This window comes from Bos indicus, chromosome 29 (genome assembly GCF_029378745.1).
Source record: "Bos indicus isolate NIAB-ARS_2022 breed Sahiwal x Tharparkar chromosome 29, NIAB-ARS_B.indTharparkar_mat_pri_1.0, whole genome shotgun sequence".
NCBI lineage: Eukaryota > Metazoa > Chordata > Mammalia > Artiodactyla > Bovidae > Bos > Bos indicus.
Genome location: NC_091788.1, coordinates 43355983 through 43382809, shown reverse-complemented (window position 1 = coordinate 43382809; position 26827 = coordinate 43355983). Strand labels below are relative to the sequence as shown.

General features: G+C 55.8%; 2 protein-coding genes across 19 annotated transcripts in view; one reads left to right on the top strand and one right to left on the bottom strand.

Moving 5' to 3' along the window:
* NRXN2 (neurexin 2) overlaps positions 1-5400 on the top strand; it is a 110206-nt gene extending 104806 nt beyond the window's left edge. For 11 of the 18 annotated variants that reach the window (XM_070783017.1, XM_070783014.1, XM_070783010.1 and 8 more), the window contains one exon: positions 3768-5400. In XM_070783017.1, coding sequence (XP_070639118.1) covers positions 3768-4654 — 887 coding nt within the window. In that variant the 3' untranslated portion in view covers positions 4655-5400. The remainder of the gene's footprint in view (positions 1-3767) is intronic. The other 7 variants (XM_070783026.1, XM_070783019.1, XM_070783016.1 and 4 more) reach the window with 1 other exon arrangement.
* Positions 5401-6559: 1159 nt separating this feature from the next.
* SLC22A12 (solute carrier family 22 member 12) lies at positions 6560-17684 on the bottom strand. The gene is given in 16 exon segments (XM_070782808.1): positions 6560-6638; positions 7961-8148; positions 9275-9319; positions 10721-10834; positions 10886-10925; positions 11180-11346; positions 11385-11488; positions 11491-11529; positions 12017-12230; positions 12374-12422; positions 13195-13310; positions 13482-13605; positions 15715-15871; positions 15943-16097; positions 16585-16689; positions 17284-17684. Coding segments are annotated over 16 exon segments (2097 nt in total).
* Between the last annotated feature and the right edge of the window lie 9143 nt (positions 17685-26827).

Here is a 26827-nt window from a genome sequence, read left to right as displayed (position 1 = left end):
AAAGCCCCAGAGGAGCTGAGGATGCAGGACCACACCCCGGAGATGGAGGCAAGAAGTGGCTGGGGTTGAAGGGCAGGGGCAAGAGGTCAATGTGACCAGGCCTGGGAGGGGTTGGAGGCAGGGATCAGGGAAGTGGGGTGCTTCACAGGGGGATCCTGGGAGCCTGTGTGCCCCGAGGACTTAAAGAACCAGTGAATTACAGCAAATGGTTGTGGGGTGGGGGACTCAGGATGGGCAGGACTTGTCTGTGATCCAAGGCCTGAGGCCCCTGAATACCCTCATCTAGTGGGGTGGGGGTGAGCAAGAGGGTAGACAGCTAGATCTGTGCCCTAATTGGCCTGATAAGCCCCCTCTGGGCTGTGATGTGTCCCCAGCATGGGTCTCCTGGTCCCATGTCGTGGGCCTGGCATTCTGCTGGAGCCCCAGCTATAGGTAGCTTGTCAAGGAGAAGCCTGTCTAGGACGAGCCTTGATCTTAAAGTCTTCAAGAACAACTGGTGGCCCAGTCTCAGACAGAAGGTAGAGGAGACTGTGGGTGAGAGCTGGGCCCATGGAGCAGCTCCTGCCAGGCTGAACTCTCAGAAGTGCCTGCTGCCTGGGGGCGCTGTGGAGGAAAGATATTCAGAAGCCAGCTGCTCGGGCCCATGAGAGGGGCTCCCAGCCCTTTGGCTCAGATACCTAGCTTGGCCTGGCTCAGAGGAAACGTCTGATGAAATTTCCTCCCTTCCCTGGTCGAAACACAGCGAGCCCCTGCTCTCTGCCAGGCCCAGTGCTGGATACTCGGGAGAGACAGATGGGCCTTGGGCCTTCCTGGCAGGGAGTCCAGACGTGTGCCTCCAGGACAGAATAGGGACATGGTGTCAGAGGCATCCAGGGCAGAGAGAGGAGCATCTGGAGGTCTGCCTGGAAGAGGAGGTCCTTGGTTGGATTCAAGTATGAGTGAGATATCAGGGAAGGTGCTCTGAACAGAAGGCAAAAGGTCAGGATGAGGGCAAGTGGTGTGGGCCCGCAGTGAGTACCCCAGATGTGTTCAGGGTTCATGCAGGGAAGGGAGCCTTGTCATAATTGGGCCCAGATGTCACCATTTGATGGGCTACCAGCCTCCTCCTCAGACCTAACAGCTGAGTTTGCCCCTGACCCAGGGACCAGGTTGCTGGGCTATCCTTGGTGGGTGTAGGGTTCAGGTAGGGATGGGGGACCAACTGTGTTCATCCCTAGGCTGGGAGCCAGGCCTTGGCCTCACTCTGGGCCTGGAGCCCAGTACCCTAGTGTTATAAAGCCCAGAAAATGAAAGAAACTTACCCACAGTCACATAGGAATTCATGATAGAACAGGTCTTGGCCTCCCAGGTTAAAATCGAAGCCAAGAGGTAAGCAGCCTAGCAGATTCCTGCAGGCATGGGGAGGACGAGTCAGGCCTTCTGGGGCTCCTTGTGAGACATGACCCTTCCCTGGCCTCCAAGAGCCACAGAAGAGACGGAAGAGTCCATTCAAGTAGCCTGACACTGACGCTTGGAAGTCCTGCCCACTCCAGGCCTCAGCATTCTCTTCCATGACAAGCTGGTATTGGACAGTCCCAGCCCCACAGAACATGCTTCTCTGTTCTTGGCTCAGTTTTCCAGGGTGGCTGAGCCTGTGGAAGGCCAGGTGCTCAGAGGCTTTACAATCTGGGGTGCAGGTGAGCTCCTGCCCAGGGGGAGGTTAGATCCTGGTGGGGAGAGCAGTCTGAGGAGCTTCGCGAGGCTGTGAGTTCAATAGCAAGATCTTGGCTGAGCTGGCTACTGCGACCAAGGATGGCTCTGCCTGATTGCTGGAGCTTGTGATCCAGAGGATCAACAGAGGTGTTTGAACAGCAGGGTAGAGACCAGAGCACTTTGGGTAGGGGGAGGAGGAGAAGAGGTGCCAAGACGTGGTGGTGGCACATGGCTGACCTGGCTGCATGGGACAGAGGGATCTGCCAATGGAGTCCTGAGAAGCTTCCCTTAGTCGGGGTGGGAGGCTTGTGGTGTGATCTGTATAGATCAAATGCTGCAGAGAGATCAGAGATAAGCACTCAGATAGGGGGCATGGCTTGAGCTGAGCTGGAAGGAGTACTAGAAGAGAAACCTACCACCCCCACCAGACCCAGAGCTGCCTCTCCAAGAGGAGGGAGTGCTTCCACCAGCCCCCTAGACGGGGCTCAGCTCCCTTGGGCCCCAGACCAGTGGGTTGCAGTGTTTTGGTTTGAGAGGGGTTGTCCAGGGGGCTGATGGGTGTTGTAGTTGTTGACCCAGGGGCTGATGGGAATTGTGGTCCACACCCCTGTAAGGGCTAATGAGATTTGTAGTTCTCACTCTTCAGGGCTGATGGGAATTGCAGTTTCTACCCAGGGGACCCCAGCTATCAGACCTAGGCTCCCAACCCCGAGGCCCTCCCCCGTAGTTCTCCTGGGCCCTATATTAGTGAGTACCTCCTTCCCAGATGGCTGTGTATGTATTTTCTTTTCTTTTTTTGCTTTCTTCTTCTTTCCGTTGTTTTATTATTGTTTTAACAATAATAAGAAGGCCAGAGGCAGTCAAGCCCTGGCCAGGTCCTGGCGGCCCATGGGGGTTCTGGGGAGGGGGAGGGGGGAAGTCAGTGGGGGTCAGAGGTGGAGGGTGAAGAAAGAGAAAGTTGGGGATTTAGGTTAGCTCGAGAATCATGTGTTCCTGCCCAGTTCCTTCACTCACTCCCGTCTCTCCTCACCTCCCTAACTCCACATGGCTTCTCACTACCACTCCCAAGTCCTGTGGATAGGACCTCCTCCGGTGTGTCTGTGACTCCCTGCCACTCCTCATCCCGTCCCACGTTCAATTTCTCCTCTCCCCGTGGCCAACTTGCAATTAGCTCTCAAAGCCCCTTCCCACGACCATCCCCTCCCAAGTCCTCTAACCTCTGAGGCTATTCCTACACCTCTGCCTGTCTTGTACCTCCTCCCAAGCCCCTTCCCTCTGCTCCCTTCCTCCCTCTGACGCCGTGGACACCGAGTTATGGTAACATTCCTCAATGCCAGCCTTCACTGTGCACATTTCAGTTTTGTGTTTAATGAGGGGGAGAGGGCACAAGTGAGGGAGGAGAGTACTCTGGAGGAAGCTAGTTGTTCAGGGAGAGAAGAGTGAGGGAGGGAGATACCAAACAGATAGACAGGAAACGTTGTACGGAAAAGTTGTTTTTTCTTATTTTTTCCGGGAGAACCCGCTTACACAGCTCTGTTTGTAATTTTTTTCTTCATGCTAAAATCACACGGCCTATTTGTTGATGTAAGTTGCCTGAATTCCGTGGTATGCTATCTTCTTTTTTAAAAACAAAAGCAAAAAAAAAAAAAAAAAGCAAAAAAAGAGAAAAATCTAGAAAAAGCCCTAAAAGATATTGTTGTTAGGTTTGTTTAAATGCTGCTCTTGTATCTGTTTTTAAAACCTTAAACCAGTAGAGTTTTTTTGTTTTGTTTTTTTCCATTTCTTTTCTATTTCCTTTCCTTTCTGTTCCTTTTGGTTTCTTAAGACAAACAAAAAACCAAAACCCAGAGAGCCACAGAGCCCGTGCGTGGGGTGCCCAGAGCATCCGAGCCGCTGCCCGCTTAAAGCGCAGGGCTCCGGCCGGCTGGCGGTCGGGCCCAGCCCGCTCTAGTCTCCGCCAAAGCCAATTGGAACCGATTTGGGTGTGTGAGGCTGTTATTTCTCTCTCTGTGCCGGCCGCCTGCGCCCCGGCCCTCGCTGACGCCCTGTCTTTTCTCTTCTCTCTCTTGTTCTAGGAGGAGAGTTAATATTGCCCATAATCACGGAGGACTCCTTAGACCCCCCTCCCGTGGCCACTCGATCCCCCTTCGTGCCCCCACCCCCCACCTTCTACCCCTTCCTCACCGGCGTGGGTGCCACCCAAGACACCCTGCCCCCGCCCGCGGCCCGCCGCCCGCCCGCCGGGGGCCCCTGCCAGGCCGAGCAGGACGACAGCGACTGCGAGGAACCTATCGAGGCCTCGGGCTTTGCCTCCGGGGAGGTCTTTGACTCCAGCCTCCCCCCCACGGACGACGAGGACTTTTACACCACCTTTCCCCTGGTCACGGACCGCACTACCCTCCTGTCCCCGCGCAAGCCCGCTCCCCGGCCCAACCTCAGGACAGATGGGGCGACGGGCGCTCCTGGGGTGCTGCTCGCCCCCTCCGCCCCGGCTCCCAACCTGCCAGCGGGCAAAATGAACCACCGAGACCCGCTGCAGCCCCTGCTGGAAAACCCACCCCTGGGGCCCGGGGCCCCCACGTCCTTCGAGCCGCGGAGGCCCCCTCCCCTGCGCCCCGGCGTGACCTCCGCTCCCGGCTTCCCCCATCTGCCCACAGCCAACCCCACCGGGCCTGGGGAGCGGGGCCCACCGGGCGCGGTGGAGGTGATCCGGGAGTCCAGCAGCACCACGGGCATGGTGGTGGGCATCGTGGCGGCCGCGGCGCTCTGCATCCTCATCCTCCTCTATGCCATGTACAAGTACCGCAACCGCGACGAGGGCTCCTACCAGGTGGACCAGAGCCGGAACTACATCAGTAACTCGGCCCAGAGCAACGGGGCGGTGGTGAAAGAGAAGGCCCCGGCCGCCCCCAAGACGCCCAGCAAGGCCAAGAAGAACAAAGACAAGGAGTATTACGTCTGAGCCCCCGGCACCGCGCCCCACTGCCAGCTGCCCCTCCCGGGAGAGCCCGGGAGGAGGGTGCGGCCCTCTCCCTGCCGGGGCCCTGGGGACCCACTCCCTGGCTGCCTCAGACTTCTCTCACGAAGAGGAAACGCAAAAAAAGAAAAAGGAAAGGAAAACCCCGTGCTCGTCCCCTTCCTCCTGCCGGCTGTCCGGCGCGGAGTTATCGTCCGTCCTGGGGCTGTCTGTCCCTCTCAGCTCTGCGCCCGCCGGGCAGGGCACGTGCTCACAGCCCTGGGTTGATTTATTTTTTTAAGGGGCGTAGTTTTATTTTGGTGGGGTTGGGCGGGAAGGAAGGCTGGGGGTTTTGTACAGTGTCCGCTACTCGTCCTGTTCATTTCCCTCCATTTTTCTTCTTGCTCCCTCTGTTCCTCCTGCCTTCCTTCTCTCCCCGAGCCCTTCAGTCCCCACCCCAGGCTTGCTGTGTCTCTCAGTCCCCACCCTCCTTCCCCACTTCTCCTTTGTGTGTGTCAGGTTTCTCCCTTCCTTTCCTCCCTTTGGGTTTCCAGAGTCGGTGGGAGAAGGGCGGGAGGGTGGGCGGAGCGGCCCATAGAGGGGCGGGGCGGGGCCGGGGCCTGGGTGGCCTCTAGATTCCCTGGCTCCGCCCACCAGGAGGAGGGGCCTGCCTGGTGCCCCGCCCCGGGAAGGGGCTCGGGCCTGGGAAGGCTTGCTCTGTTGTGTGCCGCCGGGCGACGTGCATTGATGGGGAAGCTGCTGGAGGAGCAGGGTGGGGGGCGGGTGGGAGGGGAAAGGCAAATGCAGATATATATTGAAGACAAATAATCTAGATATCGCGAGCAGCAGCCTGTGGCACCCGTTGGGCGCGGGCAGCAGGGAAGAGGGGGAGCCAGGCATAGCCCGCGGACTGCTGGGGTCACTTCTCTGCCCACAGGCTCCCTGCTCCCCCAGTTTTTTTTCTCTCTTTGTTAACAAATGTGTCTGAGTCTTGGAAAACACCCCAACCCCGGAAATGTGTGGGAAAAGAAAACAAAACTTTCCAAATCCAACGGTCCTGTGCAGTTTGTTCGGGTTGGGTGCTGTTGGGACACTGGTCTCAGCTCTGGGCTGGGATCTGGGCCCAGACTGGAGCCCATGAGAGCTGGTAAGTAGCGCCCAAAGGTTTGAGTTGAGCATGACTTTGAGCTCCTTGAGGCGGCTTGTCTTTGTCTCACCCTCACGTCCCAACAGGTTGGGGACAGAGGCAGGGGACAGCCCCCAGCCCTGAAAGCGATGACTGGTCTCTGGCCCCACTGGCCACGGACCTTAGTTTCTCTCAGTGCCTGTGTGTGTGCTTAGTCGTGTCTGACTCTACGACCCCATGGACTGTAGCCCACCAGGCTCCTCTGTCCATCGGATTCTCCAGGCAAGAATACTGGAGTGGGTTGCCATTTCCTACTCCAGGGGATCTTCCCTAGCCGGGGATCCAACCCGAGTCTCTTGTGTCTCCTACGTTGGCAGGCGGACTCTGGGGGTGGACAAATCCCGAGGTGGGAGCATCCTTTTGCCCTCTAGTGGCTAGAAAGGTGGTGGCTGCATGTGCGTGGGGAGTGGGGGGAACAGCCTTGACACAGCCCTCGGGGGAGGTAATGTTATTCGTGGGTGGGAAGAGCTTCAGCTGCTAGTCCAAGGTCTCAAGGTGGGTCAGTATCTGAGTCCAAATTTCCCCCAGTTCCACCTAACTGCGGGGTCTCTGCCCCTTTTACATCTCTAGAGTTTGGACCTTGCCCCCCACTGGCTGACAGTGGGTAGCCCCTGGGGCTGCAGGTGGGAGAAGGGTCCATACACCTCAGACCAGCTGTTTGCTTCTTCATGGGGACACGAAAGGTCCCCAAGGTCCCAGACATGCGCAGATGGGTCTGTATTTGTTCATCCACTTGGTCGAAAGAAGCCGAGACTCTCAAGGTGGAGGTTGTACATGAGGGCCCGTGCATCCTCGGTTGTACTCCTGCATCCTCGGGAGTGTGGGTGAGTCTGCATCTGCCAGGGGGCCACGCTGGAGCACCAGGCTTTTGGAGACAGGACTCAGCCACATTCTATCACTCAGGTCTCCTCTGCCTTCTGCTTGGTGGGTCTTGCCCCCCACCCCACTGCTCCAGGCTCTGCCTTCTCGAGCTCTTGGCTCATCGTCAGCCTTCATCGCCCTCCTTCATCGCCCTCCTTCATCGCCCTATTGTGCTTCCTGAACTTCCACCCCTGGCCAGCGCATTCTTGCAACAGTTTCATAAGACTGGTCCTTGTTTAGGCCTGGACACCTCCCAGCGTCCTTGGGCTCAATGCCCACCGGAACCCCATCCAGATCCACCTCATCTCCCCCCGCATCCCTCCATTCTGCGATGATGCTTTTGTGATGGGACCCTTCCCCTCATGGGGTGTGTCCCAGTGGCCCTTGAGAGTCCTCCGTCCACCCCGAGTCCTAACAGGGGTGGGAGAGTGAGTCCTCCCCCAGCCGCCCCAGGGGGTGGATTTCCATGGACTTGACCTCTCTCCTGAACCAGTCACCAGGAAGGAGGGTTGGGCCTCACTTGTCTCCTACTGCTCACAGTCTTGGAGGGCAGACTCGCTGAGGTCAGCTGTCACCCTCTGCGGGAGCCTGCGCGAGGCCAGATGCGGGGCAGCCTTGTCAGGATGTCTTGTCCCTGTGCTGGTGATGGCCTCACCCCAGGGTCTTCTGCTGCTGCTCTCCCTGTCCAAGAAGTAGAGACTTATCTCGGGTTCTCCTGCCCCCATCACCACTAGCCAAAGAAAACAAACACAGGAGGCAGGCATTCCTTGGTGTCAAGAAGGGAACATCCTTACTCCAGAAATTTCTAGAGTGGCCTCGAACAGTCTATCGGAGTAGGGGATCAGAAAGAAGGACAGTGCAGGACTTGGAAGATGGACTCCCTTCTGACTCATTGCCGTGTGGCTGTGCGATTGTGTTTTGCTCTCTGTGTGAGGCAGCTAAGAGCCCTGCCGCCCAAGGACTCAGTAGTGAGGAAAGACTCCTGGCCTCTGCCACTCACTCAGTGTGCTTGTCTGTAAGAGACAGTCCCCTTGGTCTTAACCCCTTCATCCTGTGCATCTGATGTTGAACTTACCGCCTGGGCCTGACCTGGGCTCCTGGTGTCTGGCTGGGCTGGCAGTGACCCCCAGGAGAGTCTGAACAGCATGGGGATGGGTGAAATTCTGCGTACCCTGCTCCTGGACACTGATACTTGCAGGGATGTGTCAGGAGATTCTAGGGGGTGGGAGGGGAGAACAAAGGACGGGGTTGGGGAAGAAGCTTACAGTGAAGCCTGGCTGACACCTTTGACTGTGAAGACCTGCACTGGCCAGGCAGGCCCCCAGGTGTGGGAACGCAAGCTCCGCCAGCGCGGGGCCTTTTTGGGCACGAGGCCCTCCTGGCAGTGGATGTGGGGCCTGTGTGGCCGGCGCTGCCCCTCCTCACACACCTCCCGGGTGAGCTGCAGGCCTGGCTGGAGGCAGGAGAATCGCCAAAGTGGGTCTTGAGGCATTTTCCTGTCCCCGCTGCCTGGGGCTTCTACTGCTATGATGGGGGGAGTGGGGGAAGGAGACTGAAGGGGTGCCTGGCAGGGGTGCCCTGCAGGGTGCCTAGCAGCTGCTGGGCCAGAAGCTCCCTGTGATGGATATCAAGAGGGAGGGTGCATCCCAGGTGAAGGCCTGCTGCTCGGGTGGCAGAGCCCAACTGATTGCAGGCCTGTGGTTGCTGCTGAGGGAGGCCCCTTTGCCCTTGGCAGGGCACTCACTCCGCCATGGTGATGACACTTTCTCCCTCACTGCCCCAGAGGGCCAGGGCCCTGGGCCTCCCAGCGTCCGGGTCCTGCTAAGTGAGGCTTCCCAAGTGGCGCTAGTGGTAAAGACCCTGCCTGCCAATGCAGGAGATGTAAGAGACGTGGGTTTGATCCCCGGGTCAGGAAGCTCCCCTGGAGGAGGAAATGGCAACCCACTCCAGTATTCTTGCCTGGAGAATCCCATGGACAGAGGAGCCTGGTGGACTACAGGTCATGGGATTGCAAAGAGTTGGGCACAACTGAAGTGGCTGAACACGCACACACGAGTTAAGTGAGGAGTGCCATGTGGGCACTAGGCGGGCCCCCCGGGTCCTGGCAGGCTGAGACCACCTGGAAGGACCGGGAGCAAGGCCCTTCTGAATATGGGCAGACAGACGGCTCTGAGCACTTGCTGAGCTGGAAGACACCCTCGGGGAGACGAGGAGTCATCTTCCACTAGCCCTGGGGTCTGCCTTCTGGAAGCCTCTGGCCACCCTGGGGCCCTAAGGAATGCTAAGCAAGGGGAAGTAAGGCAGCGGGGGCTCAGTTGGGCAGCAGGTGGACAAGACAGAAAGTCCAGGGCAGGGGGCACAGCCTCATCTTTGGGTATCTTTACCAATGCGATCCCCGCCCCATCCCCTTTGTCCTGGGGTCTTCACTGGAGGCAGATAGCTAAAGGTCATGACCTCCCAGAGGCCCAGGCAGAGAAGACCAAGCCAGGGAGTGAGCCCATCTCCTGGGGCCAGGGAGCTGCTTCCTGATCTCCCGATAGCCTTCTCATGTGTGTGCCCACGTGTGCGTGTGTACACACCACTGATGTGTGTGTGTAGAGGTGTGTGGCGCTCTGCTGAGGCACCTGGAAGCAGAGACACAGGCGGACCAGAGAGCACCTGAGCTCAGGTCAGGGGAGGCTCAGCAGATGGCATGGCTGCTGGAGGCCTGCTGGGCACCCACGTGTGTGTGAGTTGGGCCATGAGAGCTCAGGGGTCATCCCTTTCCATCTGAGCCCTTGTCCCTGGTTTCCCTGTAAGTGGTGCCAGTGCAGGGGTTCTGGATGGTTCTCAGATGGTGTCTGTGCCCTCCAGAAGCTTCACCGAGCGCCAGGATTGTGAGGCCTGAGTGCAGGCTGGAGGGTAGTGGCCAGAGCTGGCTCCGGAGACCTTCGGACCTGGCTCGACTGCTGACGCTGCCCCCGTTTAGCTCGGTGTCACGGCAGTCAGTTTCTGTGAGCCTTGGTTTTCCCGCACGTAAATGGGGCCACATCTGCCTCAAAGGCTTCAGGAAAAGATGCAACGAGATGATGCCTTGAGGCGTCCAGCCTGGTCGGTGCCTGGTCCACAACAGAGGCTGGAAAATGCAGCCCCTGGCTGGCACTCAGGGCAGGAAAGCTGGCCCAGGAAAGGGTGGCCCCAGCAAGGAGTCCCCACTTCCCCTTCCAGGCAGACCCTGGGGCACATCACAGAGCCGGAGAGGGGCAGTTGTTCGTTCCTTTATTCGCTCTCTCATCTCCCTCGCACCACTGCCCCTCTGCTCTAGGGGAGCTGGGGACATGGGGACACCCCACCCTCTGGGAACTCACAGGCTGGTAGGCTGGGGGACGGGTGTGTGGTCACAGCCATGTGAGAATTTCACTAAAGCCCTGTGTTGGGCCCTGGGTCTGGGAGGAGGCGGGGGTTGTTGTCAGGGAGAGAAGGTGGCAGAGGCTATCCAGACAGAAGACATGGCCGGGTGGCTGGAGTTGGGAGGGCGTGGGAGGGACTGGAGCCATCTTTCTGATGAAGCTGAGGATATGAGACTTCACTGTTGCTCTTGCAGAGCCCCTGGGGTGCAGTGAAAAGCTGGCGAGGTTGTGAGGGGCTGGCGGTCAGCCTCCCAGCTCAGGGGCAGTGAGCGGTGAGGAAGCACGTGGTTGACTGCGGGCTCTGCTCCTCTCTGCGGCCTTGAGGGAGGGGCAGGTGACGGTGTACCGGGCAGACTCCTGCCAGTCACACCATCCTTTGCCCTTTCTGTGTTGGAGGCGGCTCCTTAGACAGTGCGAGGCCAGGCTCAGCTGGAGGGGCAGCCCCCAGGCCCTCTGGAAAGGAAGGCCATTGCTGTCCTTCTGCCGAGAAGTCATCCCATCGCAGGCTTCCCAGGAGGCCCAAAACCCTGTGGATTTCAGGACAGGGCGTCCCTGGAAGCGTGTTGCCTTCTGTACCACTCTTCAGGAAAGACACGGAGGGGTTGTGTCTCGTGGGTGCAAGTTACTACTCCTGACCTGTGTCTGTCCTGAGGACTCGGGAGATACGGCTGCCCTGCTCTTGGGCACGTGATGGGGGATGGATGGGGAGTGACGCCCCCGATAGGCATCTCGGGGCTTTAGGAGTAGAGTCTGGGGCCCATGAGAATGTCCAGTACCACTACCACACCCTCAGCTCTCCACCTCACAAAATGCTGCCCCCTTGACCTCTCTCAAGGTGGAGCTGGGGGTAGGTGGGCCACTCAGGTCTCAAATGGCGGAATGAAGGGCCGGGGACCAAGCCCACACTGTCAGCTGGGAGGCTGAGCCCTGGGCCTCTAGTCTCCCAAGGAGGTGCTGTGTGACTCCAGGCCAGTCCTGTCCCTCTCTGGGCCTCTGCTTCTCCCTTTGCCTGGCAATGGGGGTGGGTGGCCAGGCCTGCCCTGTTCTGGGGCTCCAGGGAGGGCGGAGGGAATGGTCGGGGATGCGTCCACTCACTGGATGGTGTTGGGCAGCGGCACGTTCTGGGTTTCGGGCAGCACCAGCAGCGCAGCCAGGCCGCTCCGCACGGGTACCACCCCGCACACCAGCAGGGGCAGGGAGTCGCCATAGATGCGCAGCAGCCGGACTAGAGGCCCCAGGATGGCTCCTGCTTGGGTGGCCATCTGGCACAGGGCCCCAGGGGAGGCCACGCCCACAGCACCCTCCCAGCCCGGAAGTCCCGCTTCTGTGGGCCTCACTTGAGCACAGTGGGGAAGACCTCGGCAGTGTAGATGGCGAAGCAGGTGAAGGCAACCCCCACTCCCCGAGCCCCAACACGGCGAGGGCTGAGCATAGGGCCCCCATCTCTGTGGATAGAAATGGGGTTGGCAGGCTTGTTGGCGGGGGTCCCAGGCTTTCCCCATGATCTTCCAAATGTCTGCTTGTCACCTCCACCTGGGTGTCCCCAGACCTCACACATGCACTGTGTCCTAAGTGACGACATTCCCTGCCCCACCACCCCCCGCCCAGTCTGCTCCTACCCAGACTCCCAGATCCAGACCCTGGGAGTCCTCCTCCACCCCCTCCATTTCTCTGCCCTTCCCAACACGCCTCCCCCCCAATCCCAGCAATCTATCACAGTTATTATTCTGTCTCCACAATTTTTCATGATGCTGTCCAGTGTGGACTGCCACCATCTCGTCCAGACGGCCCAGCAGCCTCCTTCCTAAGTGGGCCCTACTCTAGTCCAGTGCCCTCTTGATGGGGGAAAAAGAGGTCTCTTTTCGTGGCCTAAGTTCTCGCAGGTAGGGAACCTCTGGCTGCAGCCACGTGCATCCAGGCCCGCCTGCTCACCGTGGGGCACCAGCACGTTGGCCAGGATGCAGAGCCCCGCCAGCACCAGGATCACAGCCTGTGTGGGCCGGCGGCCCAGGTGGCCCAGCAGCAGCATGGTGCCGACCTTAGGTGGGATGTCCGCGACCACAATAAGGGCTTGGAGCAGGAAGATGTTGCTGCCTAGGGCCTGCAGGTCCAGGATCAGGCCATAGAAGGTGAAACCAAGGGCAAACTTGAGGGTGGGGGTGCGCAGGTGAATTCAGGCTGGGGATGGGGCAGCTGGTTTGCTCTCCGACCTGCTTCCAGCCTCCCCTGCTGGCTCTGTACCCATTGGTGGGGTGGTCGCTATGGACTACATTTCCCAGGTTCCCTTGCCAGTGCCGCGTCTCCTGAGCTTTGGCCAATGGGAGGCACTGGGGAGAGACTGGAGGCAGGACTAGGGCAAAGCTGAAGTGTTGCTCCCTCTCCGGGCACCTTGTTGCCAGTGGCTGCGTCCTCTCCATGGCTCCAGCTTCCACTGACCAGCCCCTTTCTCTGTGGTCCTGCCTCCTGGTCTCTGATAACCCCTCTCCCTCCTCTCTGGTTCTTCCAAACTAGGGTGCGTGCGTGCATGCTAAGCTTCATCAGTCGTGTCTGACTCTTGTGATCCTATGGACTTAGCCCACCAGGATCCTCTGTCCATGGGATTCGCTAGGCAAGAATACTGGAGTGGGTTGCCATGCCCTCCTCTGGGGAATCTTCCTGACCCAGGGATAGAACCTGGGTCTCTTACGTCTCCTGCATCGGCAGGGGGGTTCTTTACCACTAGCGCCACCTGGGAAGCCCCAGGGTAGACGTGCCTTTCTGCCGCTGAGTTCTCCAACTGCCTCCTCTGTCTGTTGGGCTCTGTGGTTCTCCCAGCAACTTTGCTATGTATCCTCCTTGCTAATCTCTCCTGTTGACCTGTCCCGGCCTGAGTCCTCCTGGCCCTGGGCAGTTTCCTGTGGGAGCCTGATGGAGGGAGTCGGTGCTGCAGGCCTGGTCTTAGAGGCCCTCTCAGCCAGTGGGGCCAGTAGAAGAGTCAGCAGAGCCAGTGGATGCCAGCAGAGCCCTGACTCCAGGCTCCCTGGCTGCTGGTGGCCCGAGGGTCAGCCAGAGGCGGAGGTTGGGGCCGGGTGGGGTGGGGGTCGTTAAGCGCAAACTAGAGGGGCATCTACCCGCACAGGATGAAGACACAGGTCCGGAGGCCCAGTCCAGGAGTGTGGAGCAGAGCGACCAGGCTGCCAGGAGTCTGGCTCACACTCAGCTCTTCCTGCTTGGCTGAGCGCAAGACCTGGATGGAGGGTGGGGAGGGTTGTCAGCATGCGGTCAATGGCCTGGCCCTCCTCCCTACGACCCCCATCCTGGGGGCCTGGGGCCCTCCGTCTGTCTGCCAGGGACCCTGTTCAGGGACAGGAGAGGGTCTGAGGGTTGAGCCCTGGGGGAAGGCCCAGCCTCGCCTCACCTCAACGGTCAGCGTGTCCCCCACTGCCCTCTTCCCGCTGATGGTGGCCACCTTCTGTAGCTCCCGCAGGCCCCGCTCCAGCCTGCCCATAATAAGGAGCCATCGTGCCAACTCTGCCAGCCACCTGGGGTTGGGGAGAGGGAGGAGAGCAGGAGGTCTCTGCCTGTGCCCCCCAGGGCCTGGCCTGCACGAGCCTCTCTGCCCCTTCTGCCAAAGGAGTGGCCTCACTGGCTGCCCCAGGCTCAGGGTGGCTGAAGTCGGGGGGCAGGGGGGTTGGCAAGCAGCAAAGGGCGCTGGCTGCGGGGGCCAGGTCCTTTCTGCCTCCTCCCTCTCTTGGGCTGGGGTTGGGGGTCCCTGTCCTTCCTTCCTGCCTCCCTCCTGACCCCGAGGCCCTTCCCCCGGCCTCACCTGGGAGCCAGGGCTAGGAGGGCCTGTGTGCAGTGAACACGCCCCTGATGGCTCCAGGACCGCCGTCCTGCAGGCCCACCAGGGGCCCCACTGTCCAGCCCTCCTGAACGTCACAGGGCCCTCCTGCCCGCCTTTCACCCCATGGCCACTCCTTCCTGCCTGAGCTGGCCCCTCCCCTGGAGCCCCTTCCTGCAAACATCCTCACACCCATGGTGGGGCTCGGACCCCCTCCACCTGCACCATTAGTCACCAGCGCCCGTCGCCTCTAGCGCCCCCTGCAGGCGACTAGCCCACGGCCCTTGCCTCACTTTTGGCCCATTCGCCCATGCCAGGCAACAGTCACCACCTCCTGGGTGCCAGTCAGCCCCACGCCTCCCAGCGCCCCCTCCCTGTGGCAGGACCTAACCCCTAACACTAGTTTGTCTCCCAGCCCCTCAACATCAAGCCCAGACCCCCTGCACCATCCAGGCTTCGGACCCCTTTCCGTGCCCACCACCCTGCACGGGCTCCTGCCGCTGGACACAGGTGCCCCAGCCAGACACGCTCCCCCCGCAGCAGGTGGGGCCCTGAGGTCCTTGGGGGTTTGCAGAGCCAGAGAGGGGGATTAAAGCGCACATCAGAGGTAGAGTTGACAAGACCCCGTGACCTGCTGGACTAGGTGTGTGGGAGCCGTGAAGGAGAGGGAGGTGTCAGGGCGACTCTGACTCCAGTACCTGTGGGTGGGGGCTGCTGTCAACGCTGGGGAGGCCCCGGGGAGGAGCGGGTCTAAGGAGATGCCACGTTTGTGATGCTGAGACAGTAGAGATGGGGACGTCACCCAGGTGGCTGGAGGCCGTGGAGAGGCAGGCCGGGGCGGGGTGGGGGCCTGCAGCGTTTGGAGAAGGAGAGCCATGGGCACAGGGGCGGTCCTGGGAGAGGACAGTGGTGCCCTTTCATGGGCTGCAGGGCCCGAGTGACAGGTGGCCGGGCAAGGGTGGCGGGGTCATTGGCGTGGGTTGGCATGTGCAGACGTGTCTCACGACGAGAAATTGGGTTGGAAGAGAAGCAGAGAAGCTGGTGGGAACTGAGCGGCCATGGGGTCCCCTCCTCAGATGGGCCCCCTAAACTGAGTGGTCTGTGATACTCTGATGTATGGGATTTCTCTCCTGCTCATTGCTGTCTCCCCAGGCACAGCCAGGGCCCCGACTGTGCTGGTACTCAGTGGCCATTTGTTGGAGTGATGAAGTAGCGGAGTCACAAACGCACGTGTGCCCATAGCCCCTGTGTGGGCCTGTCTGCCAGGGCAAGCGGGCCAGCATCAGCACCGGGCCCTGGAGTCCGCCTCACTGACCTCTGCCCTTCACTCTCGTGATATGGGGGCCAGTCTGCCAACCCTGAAGGCCGCTGGCTGGGTAGAGGTACCTCTGCTCAGAGCTGCTGCATGAGATGTGATTGCCTCCTGCTCTGAGGAGTGACTGTGTTCTTGGAGTGCTGTGTGTGGTGTGTGTGTGTGTGTGTTGTAGCTTTGCATCCCATCCGCCCCGACCTGGCCTAGTGCTGCCAGGCCTGGCACAAAGGAGGGGCTCAGAACACGTGCCCGGAGGCACACATGCCAAGGCAGGCAAGGACAGGGGAGGGGACTGGCTGAGAGGTGATGGGCAGGGAGGGGGAGGAGACGCCTGGGAGGAGCAGGGGAAGGAGAGGCCCTGCGTCAGGGTGTAGGGGGTGTGGGGAGCTGGGGCCATGCCAGGCTCCTGTGGCTCCCCTCTGGCTTTCTGCATCCCAGGCCTTTGCGCCCAGGGTGGAGGGTGGGTCTCCTGCAGGGAGGGAGCTGGGCGGCACCCACCAGGAGTACACAAAGCAGAGGAAGCAGGGAACGGAGACAGCCAGCTGCTGCAGCACGCCATAGGCCACCGCAGCCAGGAGGACCCGGCCGAAGGTGTAGCCCAGGGAGTTCAGAGTCACCACCAAGACGCGGGCTTGTGCTGACATCCACTCTGCCACTGCAAGACCAAGTGGGTCGGCCTGGGAGCCCGCACTAGCCTCCCCTGCCCGGCCAGGGTCGGGGACCTACGGAGAATGAAGGTGTTCAGCGTGGTGCCCACCACGGTGAAGGCCGTCAGGAAGCGGAAGAGGCAGTACATGGAGAAGGTGGGGGTGAAGGCAGCCGCCGTGGCTGCCATGGCCACCCGAAGGTGGATCCAGGTCAGCACCCGCCGGCGCCCAAACCTGCGGCATGCATGCGGGGAGGGCGGCCGGGTCCACGGGGTGCCACGGCGCTGGCCGTGGGGGTCTGGACCGCTGGAGCCTGCCCTCTGCTTGCCCACTGAGCGACTCCCGGGTCCAGACCCACATTCTGCATCCACAGAGAGAGGGCTTGTGAGCACAGGAAGCGGCCCCTGAGGCACTGGGCAGGGGGTGAGCTCCCCGTCAGCAGCGGCAGCCAAGCAGCAGCTGGTCAGCCAAGTAGCAACCTGTGGCTGAGCAGGCTTTAGCAGTGAATGTTTGATGAGAACAATGACCTTTCATGGCCCCAGAGGGGAGTCCGTGAGGCCGAGGCCCAGAGAGGGACTGAGCTTGCTCAGCAGCACAGCTGGAGGGTCTCAGGAGAAAGACCCACATCAAATGGAGTTTTCTCCCCAGACCCGCCAGCTCAGGGCCAGTCAGGGCCCGGAGTCTTGGGGCGCAGCGGCAGCGAGGGGACCAGGCACCTCACCTATCAGAGACTTGGCTGCACACAGCCGCTCCCACCAGGTTCCCGGCCAGGTAGATGGACTGCGCCATGGGCCTCAGGGCCTGAGCGTCACACACCAGGTCCCACAGGTGGGAGAGGAGGGGGCCGGGGATCTGAGCTCAGGAGGCGGGAAAGGGGCCGGCGAGGGTGCTAGATGGGAAGGCCCAGGGAGCTAGGGCTGGGTGTCCGGCCCGGTGACCTTGGGGGTCATCACCCCTTGCCTAAGCCCCTCCTTAGCTCCCTGTTGCCCCAGGTCCGGGGTCAGGCCCTCTCTGGGCTCATCCGCCGCCTTGCCGGGCCCTTCTACAGCAGCCACCCACGCTGGCGCCTTCTCCCAGCTTTCAGAGGCCGCTTCCCTCTGTTTCATAGAGTCCCCTTCCTGCTTGCTGGGTGGGCCGCCTCTCCTGTCTCCCACATCCGCTGGAGGTTGCCTCTGGGAACCCAGTGACTCTTTGCGGACTGCCCCTGAGGCTCCTGCAAGCTCATTCCTGCCATCAACCCTGGTAGGACGATGTGGCCAAGGAGGAACTGGAAGCTGCCTGTGAATGTGGAGGCCAACAGTGGTGGGACTCCCCCTGCCGTCCCTCAGGACTGGGCCATTTTGAATCCAGCCGACTGTGATCTGTACCTTGGCCTCTAGGGTGTCAGGACTTGGGGAGGGTCTGAGGGGAGGCCCCTGCCTTGGTCACGATGGTGGAGGTGAAGGCGCTGCGGTCGCAGACCCAGCTGTCCACACACGGCTCCGTGTCAGCCTCGCTCCAGTTGGTGGCCGTGGCGTTGGGGTCCAAGAGCTGCCACTGTGGGTGGCGGAAGCGGCGACACTGGTGGGGCCCACGGCTGGGGCCTGGTGGGATGGAGACAGCCAGGAGGGCCTGGGGGTCCAGGGCCCTGGGGACACTGGCCTGGGCCATGCTGTTGTCCAGGAGGGGCACCCAGCAGCGGTGGCTGGGCGCGGCGGCTGAGAAGTTCTCCAGTACATTCTGAGGGGCGAGCCACGTGATGGGGACCACCAGGGCCACCATCTGGAGAACCTGGAACTGGCCCCGGCTGCCCACTCGGTCCAGGAGTTCAGAAAAAGCCATGGAGCCTGCCTGGAGGCGCCCACCTCACAGAGGCTGCCCAGGGCATGGCAGCAGTGCCCGCCATGCAGATTCAGCCTGGGGGGTCTCTGGGTGCCGTCACTCAGGGTGGCTCTGGCTGCGACCTAAGTCTATGAGGTGTGACCTTGAAGCCACCAGCACCTCCCCAGAGACACAGCTGCCCCTGGACCTCTGGGAGAAGCTGGATTGGGGAAATGGGGAAAGAGGAGGCTGAAGTCACTCAGGCTGGGGTCACTGTGACCAGGTGACGAAGAGGGCTTCGTAGTCACTTCCTCGGGTAAAGTTTAACCCAGCTCTGGGGGAGGGACAGATTCAGAGGTCCCGCAGCTCCCACCCTGCGTGGGCTGGGCGGCCTCAGCTCTGCCCCTCTGCACCCCTGCCGCCTCGTACCTGCCTGTGCCAGGGGCACTGAGGGCTGACCCAGGAGAGGCGCTGCCCGGGGTCCTCTCAACCTGGGGGCTGGTGTGAGGCTGGAGCGACATCCGTGCTTTGTGAGGACTCTGTGTGTGTGTGTGTGTGTGTGTGTGTGTGTGTGTGTGTAGCCCGAGTCACCAGCAGGCATCCAAACCCCATGCGTCCCAGCCAGCGCCGTGGCCCAGCCCCCTGCCCACGGCCCCTCCCTTCCACATGTCTGCCGTCATTAATGCCCTCCCCTCCACCGCTTTGCTCTCTTGAGTCTTTCAGTGTCTCCAGGCACCCCGTGGGTTCCTCAAGTTCAGCATCACCCCAAGATCTCTGCCCCCTCCCCAAATCCACTCCTCGATCCCTAATCTTATTTCACATCTCCCGCACCCCACCTGTCAACCCCTCCAGTGGCCGAGCCCTGCTAACTCCTCCCCCACCTCTGTGTCTCTACAGCTGTCCCCTCCCTGGTCTCCCTGCCCCTGTTCCTGTCCCTTCAGCCCATCCCCACACTACAAAACCCTCCTGTTGAATCCTGCTTAAAAGCCAGGGCCCCCCCCTCAGCAGTGCAGCAGGAGCTGGCCAACCTCCCACAGCTGAGGTGGGGTGGGGAGCAGTGCACGCTGGGTGGGGGACTCAAGAAAGACTGGACCCGAGCCAGGAGAGACCTCCTTGGTTGCAAGGGGGTTGATTGTCCAGGTTAAAGCCAGAGGCCACATTCCCAGGTGGTGTTAGTGATAAAGAACCTGCCTGCCAATGCAGGAGATATAAGAGATGTGGGTTCGATCCCTGGGTCGGGAAGATCCCCTGGAGGAGGGCACAGCAACCCTCTCCAGTATTCTTGCCTGGAGAACCCCAGGGACTGAGGAGCCTGGGGGCTGTGGCCCATAGTGTCACAAAGAGTCAGACGTGACTGAAGTGACTTAGCATGCTTGCATGTATACACGAGTACACAGATGCATGTGCCTATGTGTGTACACGAGTGCATGGATGTGTGTGCACATCTATGTACGAGTGTATTCAAGTGCGTGTGTGACATCTGGCAGGTAGATGGTGGGCAGTGGAGCAGCGATGGTGACCCAGCTTGTTCTCATGTGTTTTGGGTGTGAGGCCGCCCCTCCCCCACCCACTACTTCTTTCTGTCTTGCCCACTCTTCCCTCTGCTCATTCATGTAGTTCACAGGTACAACCTCTTCACCTCCCTGGCCTCTGTACCCCAACCCACCCACTCCCACGAACACCCTGTATTGGCCCAGTGGGCTCCTGCCATTGCTCAGACAGTGCCCCTAGCCTGAAATGCGGTCTCCTGGCTCACCCTGGGCCACATCCTGCCCGTACCATAAGACCCTCCTCCTCCAGGGAGCTCTCCTTGCTTACTCCTGCCTCCCCCTGGAGCTCAGAGTGGGCAGTGGAGCCCCATCTTCACACCGTCCTGCACTTTCTGTTATTGTCCAGCTGGCCTCATTTCCATCTGGTTCATGTTGGGCAGAAACCCTTCTTTAGAGCATTCTTGGAACCCAGGTTTGGACAGCAAACAAAGGTTCCATGAAGACATGCTTCAACTGGTTTTAAAAATAACTTCTTCCCCCACCCCCCATAATAAAATTAATGTATGCACCTTCCAAAAAATTCAGAAAATATTGAAAGGTAATAAGAAAACGAAGATCACTCCTAAAGTCACCAACCATGATCACCACTGGTAACACTTTGGTGTGAATACTTCCACACACTATTTTAATCAATGTGAGTTTGATCCCTGAGTTGGGAAGATCCCCTGGAGCAGGAAATGGCAATGGCACCCCACTCCAGTATTCTTGCCTGGAAAATTCCATGGACAGAGGAGCCTGGCGAGCTACAGTCCACGGGGTCACAAAGAGTCAGACACGACTGAGCGACTGAGCACAGCACAGCACGTTCTGCTTCAGAAGCTTGGAATGGAAACTAAGCTTAACATCTTTTGTAAAATCCAAGCGAAAGTGTTACGAAGGTTTTTTTTTTTTTTTCCATTTTCATCTTATTCATGATTAAAAAAAATTATTGGAATATAGCTGATTTACAATGTTGTATTAGTTTCAGGTGTACAGCATAGCGATTCAGCTTCATATATATATATATACTTATTTTTATACAGATTATTTTCCCTTACAGAATATTGAGTAGCGTTCCCTGTGCTGTGTAGCAGGTCCTTCTTGGCTCTCTATTTTATATGTACTAGTGTGTATGTTAACCCCAAGCTTCTAATTTATCTTCGGCCCCCTCTTGCATTTCTTCTTAGGTCACCCTAAGTCTGTTTTCGAAATCTATGAGTCTTATCCATTTTGTACGTAATGGATAAGATTATGTACATCCATATACATGCATTGGAAACCAAAGTCCTAACTACTGGACAGTCCCAACTTAGCTCTTTTAAAAAATATTTATTTTTCTGCGATGGGTCTTGGTTGTGGCACACAGGATCTTCAGCCTTCATTGCGGCCCTGGGCCCTAGTTCCTTGATCGGGGGTGGAACCCGGGCCCCTTGCGTTGGGAGTGCTGCGTCTTAGCCACTGGGCCAGCAGGGAATCCCTTTTAGTGCTTTTCTAAATGTGAGAAGGTGCATGAGTTTGAGTTCATAAAAAATTCCTCCTGAAAGTAGCTAATTATCAGAATGCCCTTTCTGCAAGGTTTCCAGGGCATAAAGTACCTCATGTTGATCTTTGGCCTCAATTTTTTTTAGGACTATTGTAGGTCCGAGACTATAGTGGCTAATGACTTGATTCTTGTAGAACTGGACGGTAGGCAACATTCTTTATTTTACAGTCCCTTCCCTTTTGATCCTAATTCCGACCAAGGTTTAGGAGGCGTTCTGTGTCCAGTTTGTCCAACCACGCTAGGAATGCTCATTTCAGGGTCAGGCAAGGATTTTGCTGATCGGCCTCTCAGTGTGCTATTCCTGGATTAGGCCCTTCTGGTGCCTGCATGCCCAGTCGTGGCCAACTCTTTACAACCCCGTGGACCCGCCAGGCTCTTCTGTCCATGGGATTCTCCAGGCAAGAACACTAGAGTGGGTTGCCACTCTCTTCTCCAGGGGATCTTCCTGACCCAAGGACTGAAGCCCCGTCTCTTGTACCTCCTGTATTGGCAGGTGGATTGTTTACCACTGAGCCATATGGGAAGCCCTAGGCCCTGTTAACAGTAGCCAAAAGCCTCTGTCTTACTAGTTTCTGTGGTTCAGGAAATGGTTCTGCCTTGTTGCTTCTTCCCGTGTTTAGTCGCACTACCACTGATCTTATAGAGCTGGATATTTTATATATCGTTTCAAGGCCTCTTGTGTGCTGTGCGTTCCGTCGTGTCTGACTCTTTGTGACCCCTTGGACTGTAGCCCACTAGGCTCCTCTGTCCATGGGATTTCCCAGGTGCTGTGGCCCCACAGCAAGTAGGCATCGAAAGTGGTCGACGCACAGTCTGGGAAAAAGAAACTAGAGACAGAAAGAAAGTTTTAAAGATGGGACTCAGGGACTCCAGACCTCTTGGATCAAGAGCCCTGTTCCTCGGAGCCACATCCCTTTTATTTAGTTTCTTGGCAAGCAGAAATTATCTGCAGTGCTACAATGAAGTCAGCCTCCTGTGTCCCCAGTCACGTCTCCCGTTTTATTGATTACTTTAAACTATCTTTGTTATTTTCTTGTACAAGGGCTATCACCTGGCTGGAGGTCATAGACCCGCACATGCCTTGGGCAAACATCTTAATGTGTGCACAAGCAGCGTTCTGAACTTGCGCTGACCCGGCGTTCCAAGGTCCACACTACGTTTTTCCTTAGCAGGGCATGACAACTCCAACTGATCAACCTGATATACTTTTATTTGGGTTATGCTGTACTGCTATATTTTGCTTTTATTCTTTTCCCATGGTGATTTTCTCATGGCTTAGCCAGAGCAACAGGCGGCTGACTATTAACCCCTGCATATCTCCCTTTTTGTAGCAGAAGATATGTTGATCTTGCAACATCTTTCTTCAATAGTTCTTGGAGGGTTTTTTGCATGCATCTGAGGACTAAAGACAAGATTATAGTGAAACAGCAAAACATAGCTAGTGTTCCAATGAGACCACCTCTGATACCTTTGATCCACTTGAGAGGACACAATGCCAGGAGTGTTCAGATTGGTTATATTCCTGGGGGGTTACACAGAAAGCAGTAATGTTCCAGTCACATTTTAATGTACTTGTAATTTAAGATTTTGTACTTCTTCTTCTAAGAGTAGGACTGCAGTTCCTAAATCCACTAACCTGTTGTTAATCTCCTTATCTATGTGAGATTTGTCTCCCCAAATGGAACTGGCATTTTTACACCATTTCTGCACAAAAGTGGTGGTTTGCACCATCTGACAGAGAGCCAGTTCTGCCACTGGCGCTGTGGTGGTGATGGCAATAATGTCCATTATGGTGGCAATAAGGAGCCAAATTTTCCACAGTTTGTTGTGATCCACACAGACAAAGGCCTTGGCAGAGTCAGTAAAGCAGAAATAGATGTTTTTCTGGAACTCTCTCACTTTTTTGATGATCCAACAGATATTGGCAATTTTATCTCTGGTTCCTCTGCCTCTTCTCAATCCAGTTGAACATCTGGAAGTTCACAGTTCATGTACTGTTGAAGCCTGGCTTGGAGAATTTTGAGCATTACTTTTCTAGTGTGTGAGATGAGTGTAATTGTGCGGTAGTTTGAGCATTCTTTGTCATTGCCTTTCTTAGGGATTGGAATGAAAACTGTGGCCACTACTGAGTTTTCCAAATTTGCTGGCATATTGAGTGCAGCACTTTCATAGCATCATCTTTTAGGATTTGAAACAGCTCAACTAGAATTCCATCACCTCCACTAGCTTTGTTCATAGTGATGCTTCCTAAGGCCTACTTGACTTCGCATTCCAGGATGTCTGGTTTTAGGTGAGTGATTACACCACCTTGGTTATCTGGGTTATTAAGATCTTTTTTGTATAATTCTTCTCTGTATCTTGCCACCTCTTCTTAATATCTTCTGCTTCTGTTAGGTCCATACCATTTCTGTCCTTTATCAAGCCCATCTTTGCATGAAATGTTCCCTTGGTATCTCTAATTTTCTTGAAGAGATCTCTAGTCTTTCCCATTCTATTGTTTTCCTCTATTTCTTAGCATTGATCACTGAGGAAGGCTTTCTTATCTCTCCTTGCTATTCTTTGGAATTCTACATTCAAATGGATATATCTTTCCTTTTCTCCTTTGCCTTTAGCTTCTCTTCTATTCACAGCTGTTTGTAAGGCCTCCTCAGATAACCATTTTGCTTTTCTGCATTTCTTTTTCTTGGGGATGGTCTGAATCACTGCCTCCTGTACAATGTCATGAACCTCCGTCCATTGTTCTTCAGGCACTCTGTCTATCAGATCTAATCCCTTGAATCTGTTATTTCCACTGCATAATTGTAAGGGATTTGATGTAGGTCATACCTGAATGGTCTAGTGGTTTTCCCTACTTTCTTCTATTTAAGTCTGAATTTGGAAATAAGGAGTTCATGATCTGTGCCACAGTCAGCTCCTGGTCTTGTTTTTGCTGACTGTATAGAGCTTCTACATCTTTGGCTGCAGAGAATATAATCAGTCTGATTTCGATATTGAATATCTCGTGATGTCCATGTGTGATTTTCAACAAACTGTGGAAAATTCTTAAAGAAATACCAGAAGGGAATACCAGACCACCTGACCTGCCTCCTGAGAAATCTGTATGCAGGTCAAGAAGCAACAGTTAGAACTGGACATGGAACAACAGATTGGTTCCATATTGGGAAAGGAGTACATCAAGGCTGTATATTGTCACCCGGCTTATTTAACTTATATGCAGAATACATCATGTGAGATGCTGGGCTGGATGCACACAAGCTGGAATCAAGATTGCTGGAAGAAGTATCAATAACCTTAGATATGCAGATGATACCACCCTTATGGCAGAAAGTGAAAAAGAACTAAAGAGCCTCTTGATGAAAGTGAAAGCGGAGAGTGAAAAAGTTGGCTTAAAACTCAACATTCAGAAAATGAAGATCATGGCATCTGATCCCATCACTTCATGGCAAATAGATGGGGAAACAATGGAAACTGAAAAACTTTATTTTGGGGGGGCTCCAAATCAGTGCAGATGGTGACTGCAGCCATGAAATTCAAAGATACTTGCTCCTTGGAAAAAAAGGTTGTGACCAACATAGCATATTAAAAAGCAGAGACATTACTTTGCCAACAAAGGTCAGTCTAATCAAAGCTATGGTTTTTCTAGTAGTCATGTATGGATGTGAGAGTTGGACTATAAAGAAAGCTGAGTGCTGAAGAATTGATGCTTTTGAACTGTGGTGTTGGAGAAGACTTTTGAGAGTCCCTTGGACAGCAAGGAGATCCAATCAGTCCATCCTAAAGGAAATCAGTCCTGAATATTCATTGGAAGGACATGCTGAAGCTGAAACTCCAATACTTTGGCCACCTCATGCGAAAAACTGACTCATTTGAAAAGACTCTGATGCTGGGAAAGACTGAAGGCGGGAGGAGAAGGGGACGACAGAGGATGAGATGGTTGGATGGCACCACCAACTCAATGGAGATGAGTTTGAGCAAGTTCCGGGAGTTGGTGATGGACAAGGAGGCCTGGTGTGCTGCAGTCCATGGGGTTGCAAAAAGTTGGACACAACTGAACGACTGAACTGAACTGAAAGAGCCCAATAAAACATTTGGATCTTTTCCAAATAGTATTTAGTACTGTGAGCAAAGTATGCATGTCAGGGGAGAGTTCCCAAGGCCTATTTTGAGATATTGGCAGCCAAACTCCTGAACATTTATGCAAAATCACATAGGAATGGTTTGAGTTAAATAATGAACTGTTCAATCAGGTATACAGTTTGCAATCTTGGCAGGTCAGGTTCCTTTCTGTCTGATTAATTGTTTTAGTGCCAATCATAAGCACGTACGGCTCCCTAACACAACCTTGAGTGTAGTGTCCAATTTGTTGATGTATTGAATGACAAAGTATAACTCATGGAGTAAGAATAATTTCCATCCCAAATCTGATATTTTGTCAGGCTTTGGCCAACTTCCACATTTCTGTTTGAGCCCTACCTAATTTGAGCTGCTGTTGTGGTAGAGACATGCCACTGTCATGCCAGATAATGGGATATTCGGAATGTGTAGTAATATTAGTGTAATTGTGTACATACATATGCCAATGCTAATTCCTATAAGGATTGCTGGACGAGTTATGGTGTGAGCAATGAGAGACTGCATACCCCATAGGGGGCCAGTTCCAGACAATTCCGTAGGAACCATTAAGTAAGATCACCCCTTCAATCCCGCGACGATTATCCCAGTGTATTTGATCTTATCGGCTGGCCCATATGTGTCTGCTCTCATACAAGGTTCTATCTGGCTTGGTTAGATTAATTTGATCAGTCTCTTGATATCCAGAGCTCAATCCAGAAAGTAAATGCAGTTGAGCCTTAGTGGGATTTCTGTTCAAAGAATTTACAGAAAGCCAAGCCTGCATTGATAGGTTAAGACAGCCCTGATCAGCACTTAGGCAAACAGGTCAAGTGTCAAAACCCAAAGTACTATTAAAGGGGGTCCCCTCTTCTTTTTTATGAACGGGCAAACGCTTGGTCTTCTGGACCAGGGATCCAGGAGGAGTCATTAACATAAACAGGGATAGATCCTTCACCCTAATTAACAGGCCTTAACAATGGGGGATTAGGTACACAGGCCCAATAGGTATAATTCTTTGCTTCTGCTGAAGCCAGGGGTATACTCACTCTGATGGTTATCAAGGCAAACAACCATGATCAGGTTGCCTGGAATCACTGGTGTTTTCTGCTCGGTTTACTCTACGAGCTGGAATCCACACAGGTTCTAGACCTTCTTCTGGGGAGATACAAGCAGACCCTCTTCCCCATGTAATTAACTTCCCTGGTGACCAAGCGTTTGTTGGTGGATCTTGCCACCGGATCACAGCCTTAGGTGTATTTGTGGATGTAGCCTGAAAATGTCGCTCCGCTGCAGTTTCCATAGTTTGTGCTGCAATATTTTAAAAAACTGAGAGTAAATAAAGCTTTATTAAATACTGTTTTTTTGTCCTACGGCACCTCCCCCTTTTTGTTTTTGTATAATATGTTTCAGTGATTGATCAGCCCCCTCCACCATGGCCTGTCCTTGTGGATTATAGGGAATGTCAGTAGAATATTTTATAGACCAAATTTTAAGAAATTGCTGGAATGCTCTACTGGTATAAGCAGGGCTGTTATCAGTTTTTATGGTTTTTGGTAGTTTTATAACAGCAAAAAAACAGCATCTAAATGTCTTTGTATGTGTTTTGTATTCTCATCGGATTGAGTTGTGGTCTATATATATTGAGAGAATGTATCAATAGTCACATGTACATAAGTTCAGTTCAGTTCAGTTCAGTCGCTCAGTCGTGTTCGACTCTTTGCGACCCCATGAGTCGCAGCACGCCAGGCCTCCCTGTCCATCACCAACTCCCGGAGTTCACCCAGACTCACGTCCATTGAGTCAGTGATGCCATCCAGCCATCTCATACTCTGTCGTCCCCCTCTCCTCTTGCCCCCAATCCCTCCCAGCATCAGAGTCTTTACCAATGAGTCAACTCTTTGCATGAGGTGGCCAAAGTACTGGAGTTTCAGCTTTAGCATCATTCCTTCCAAAGAAATCCCAGGGCTGATCTCCTTGGA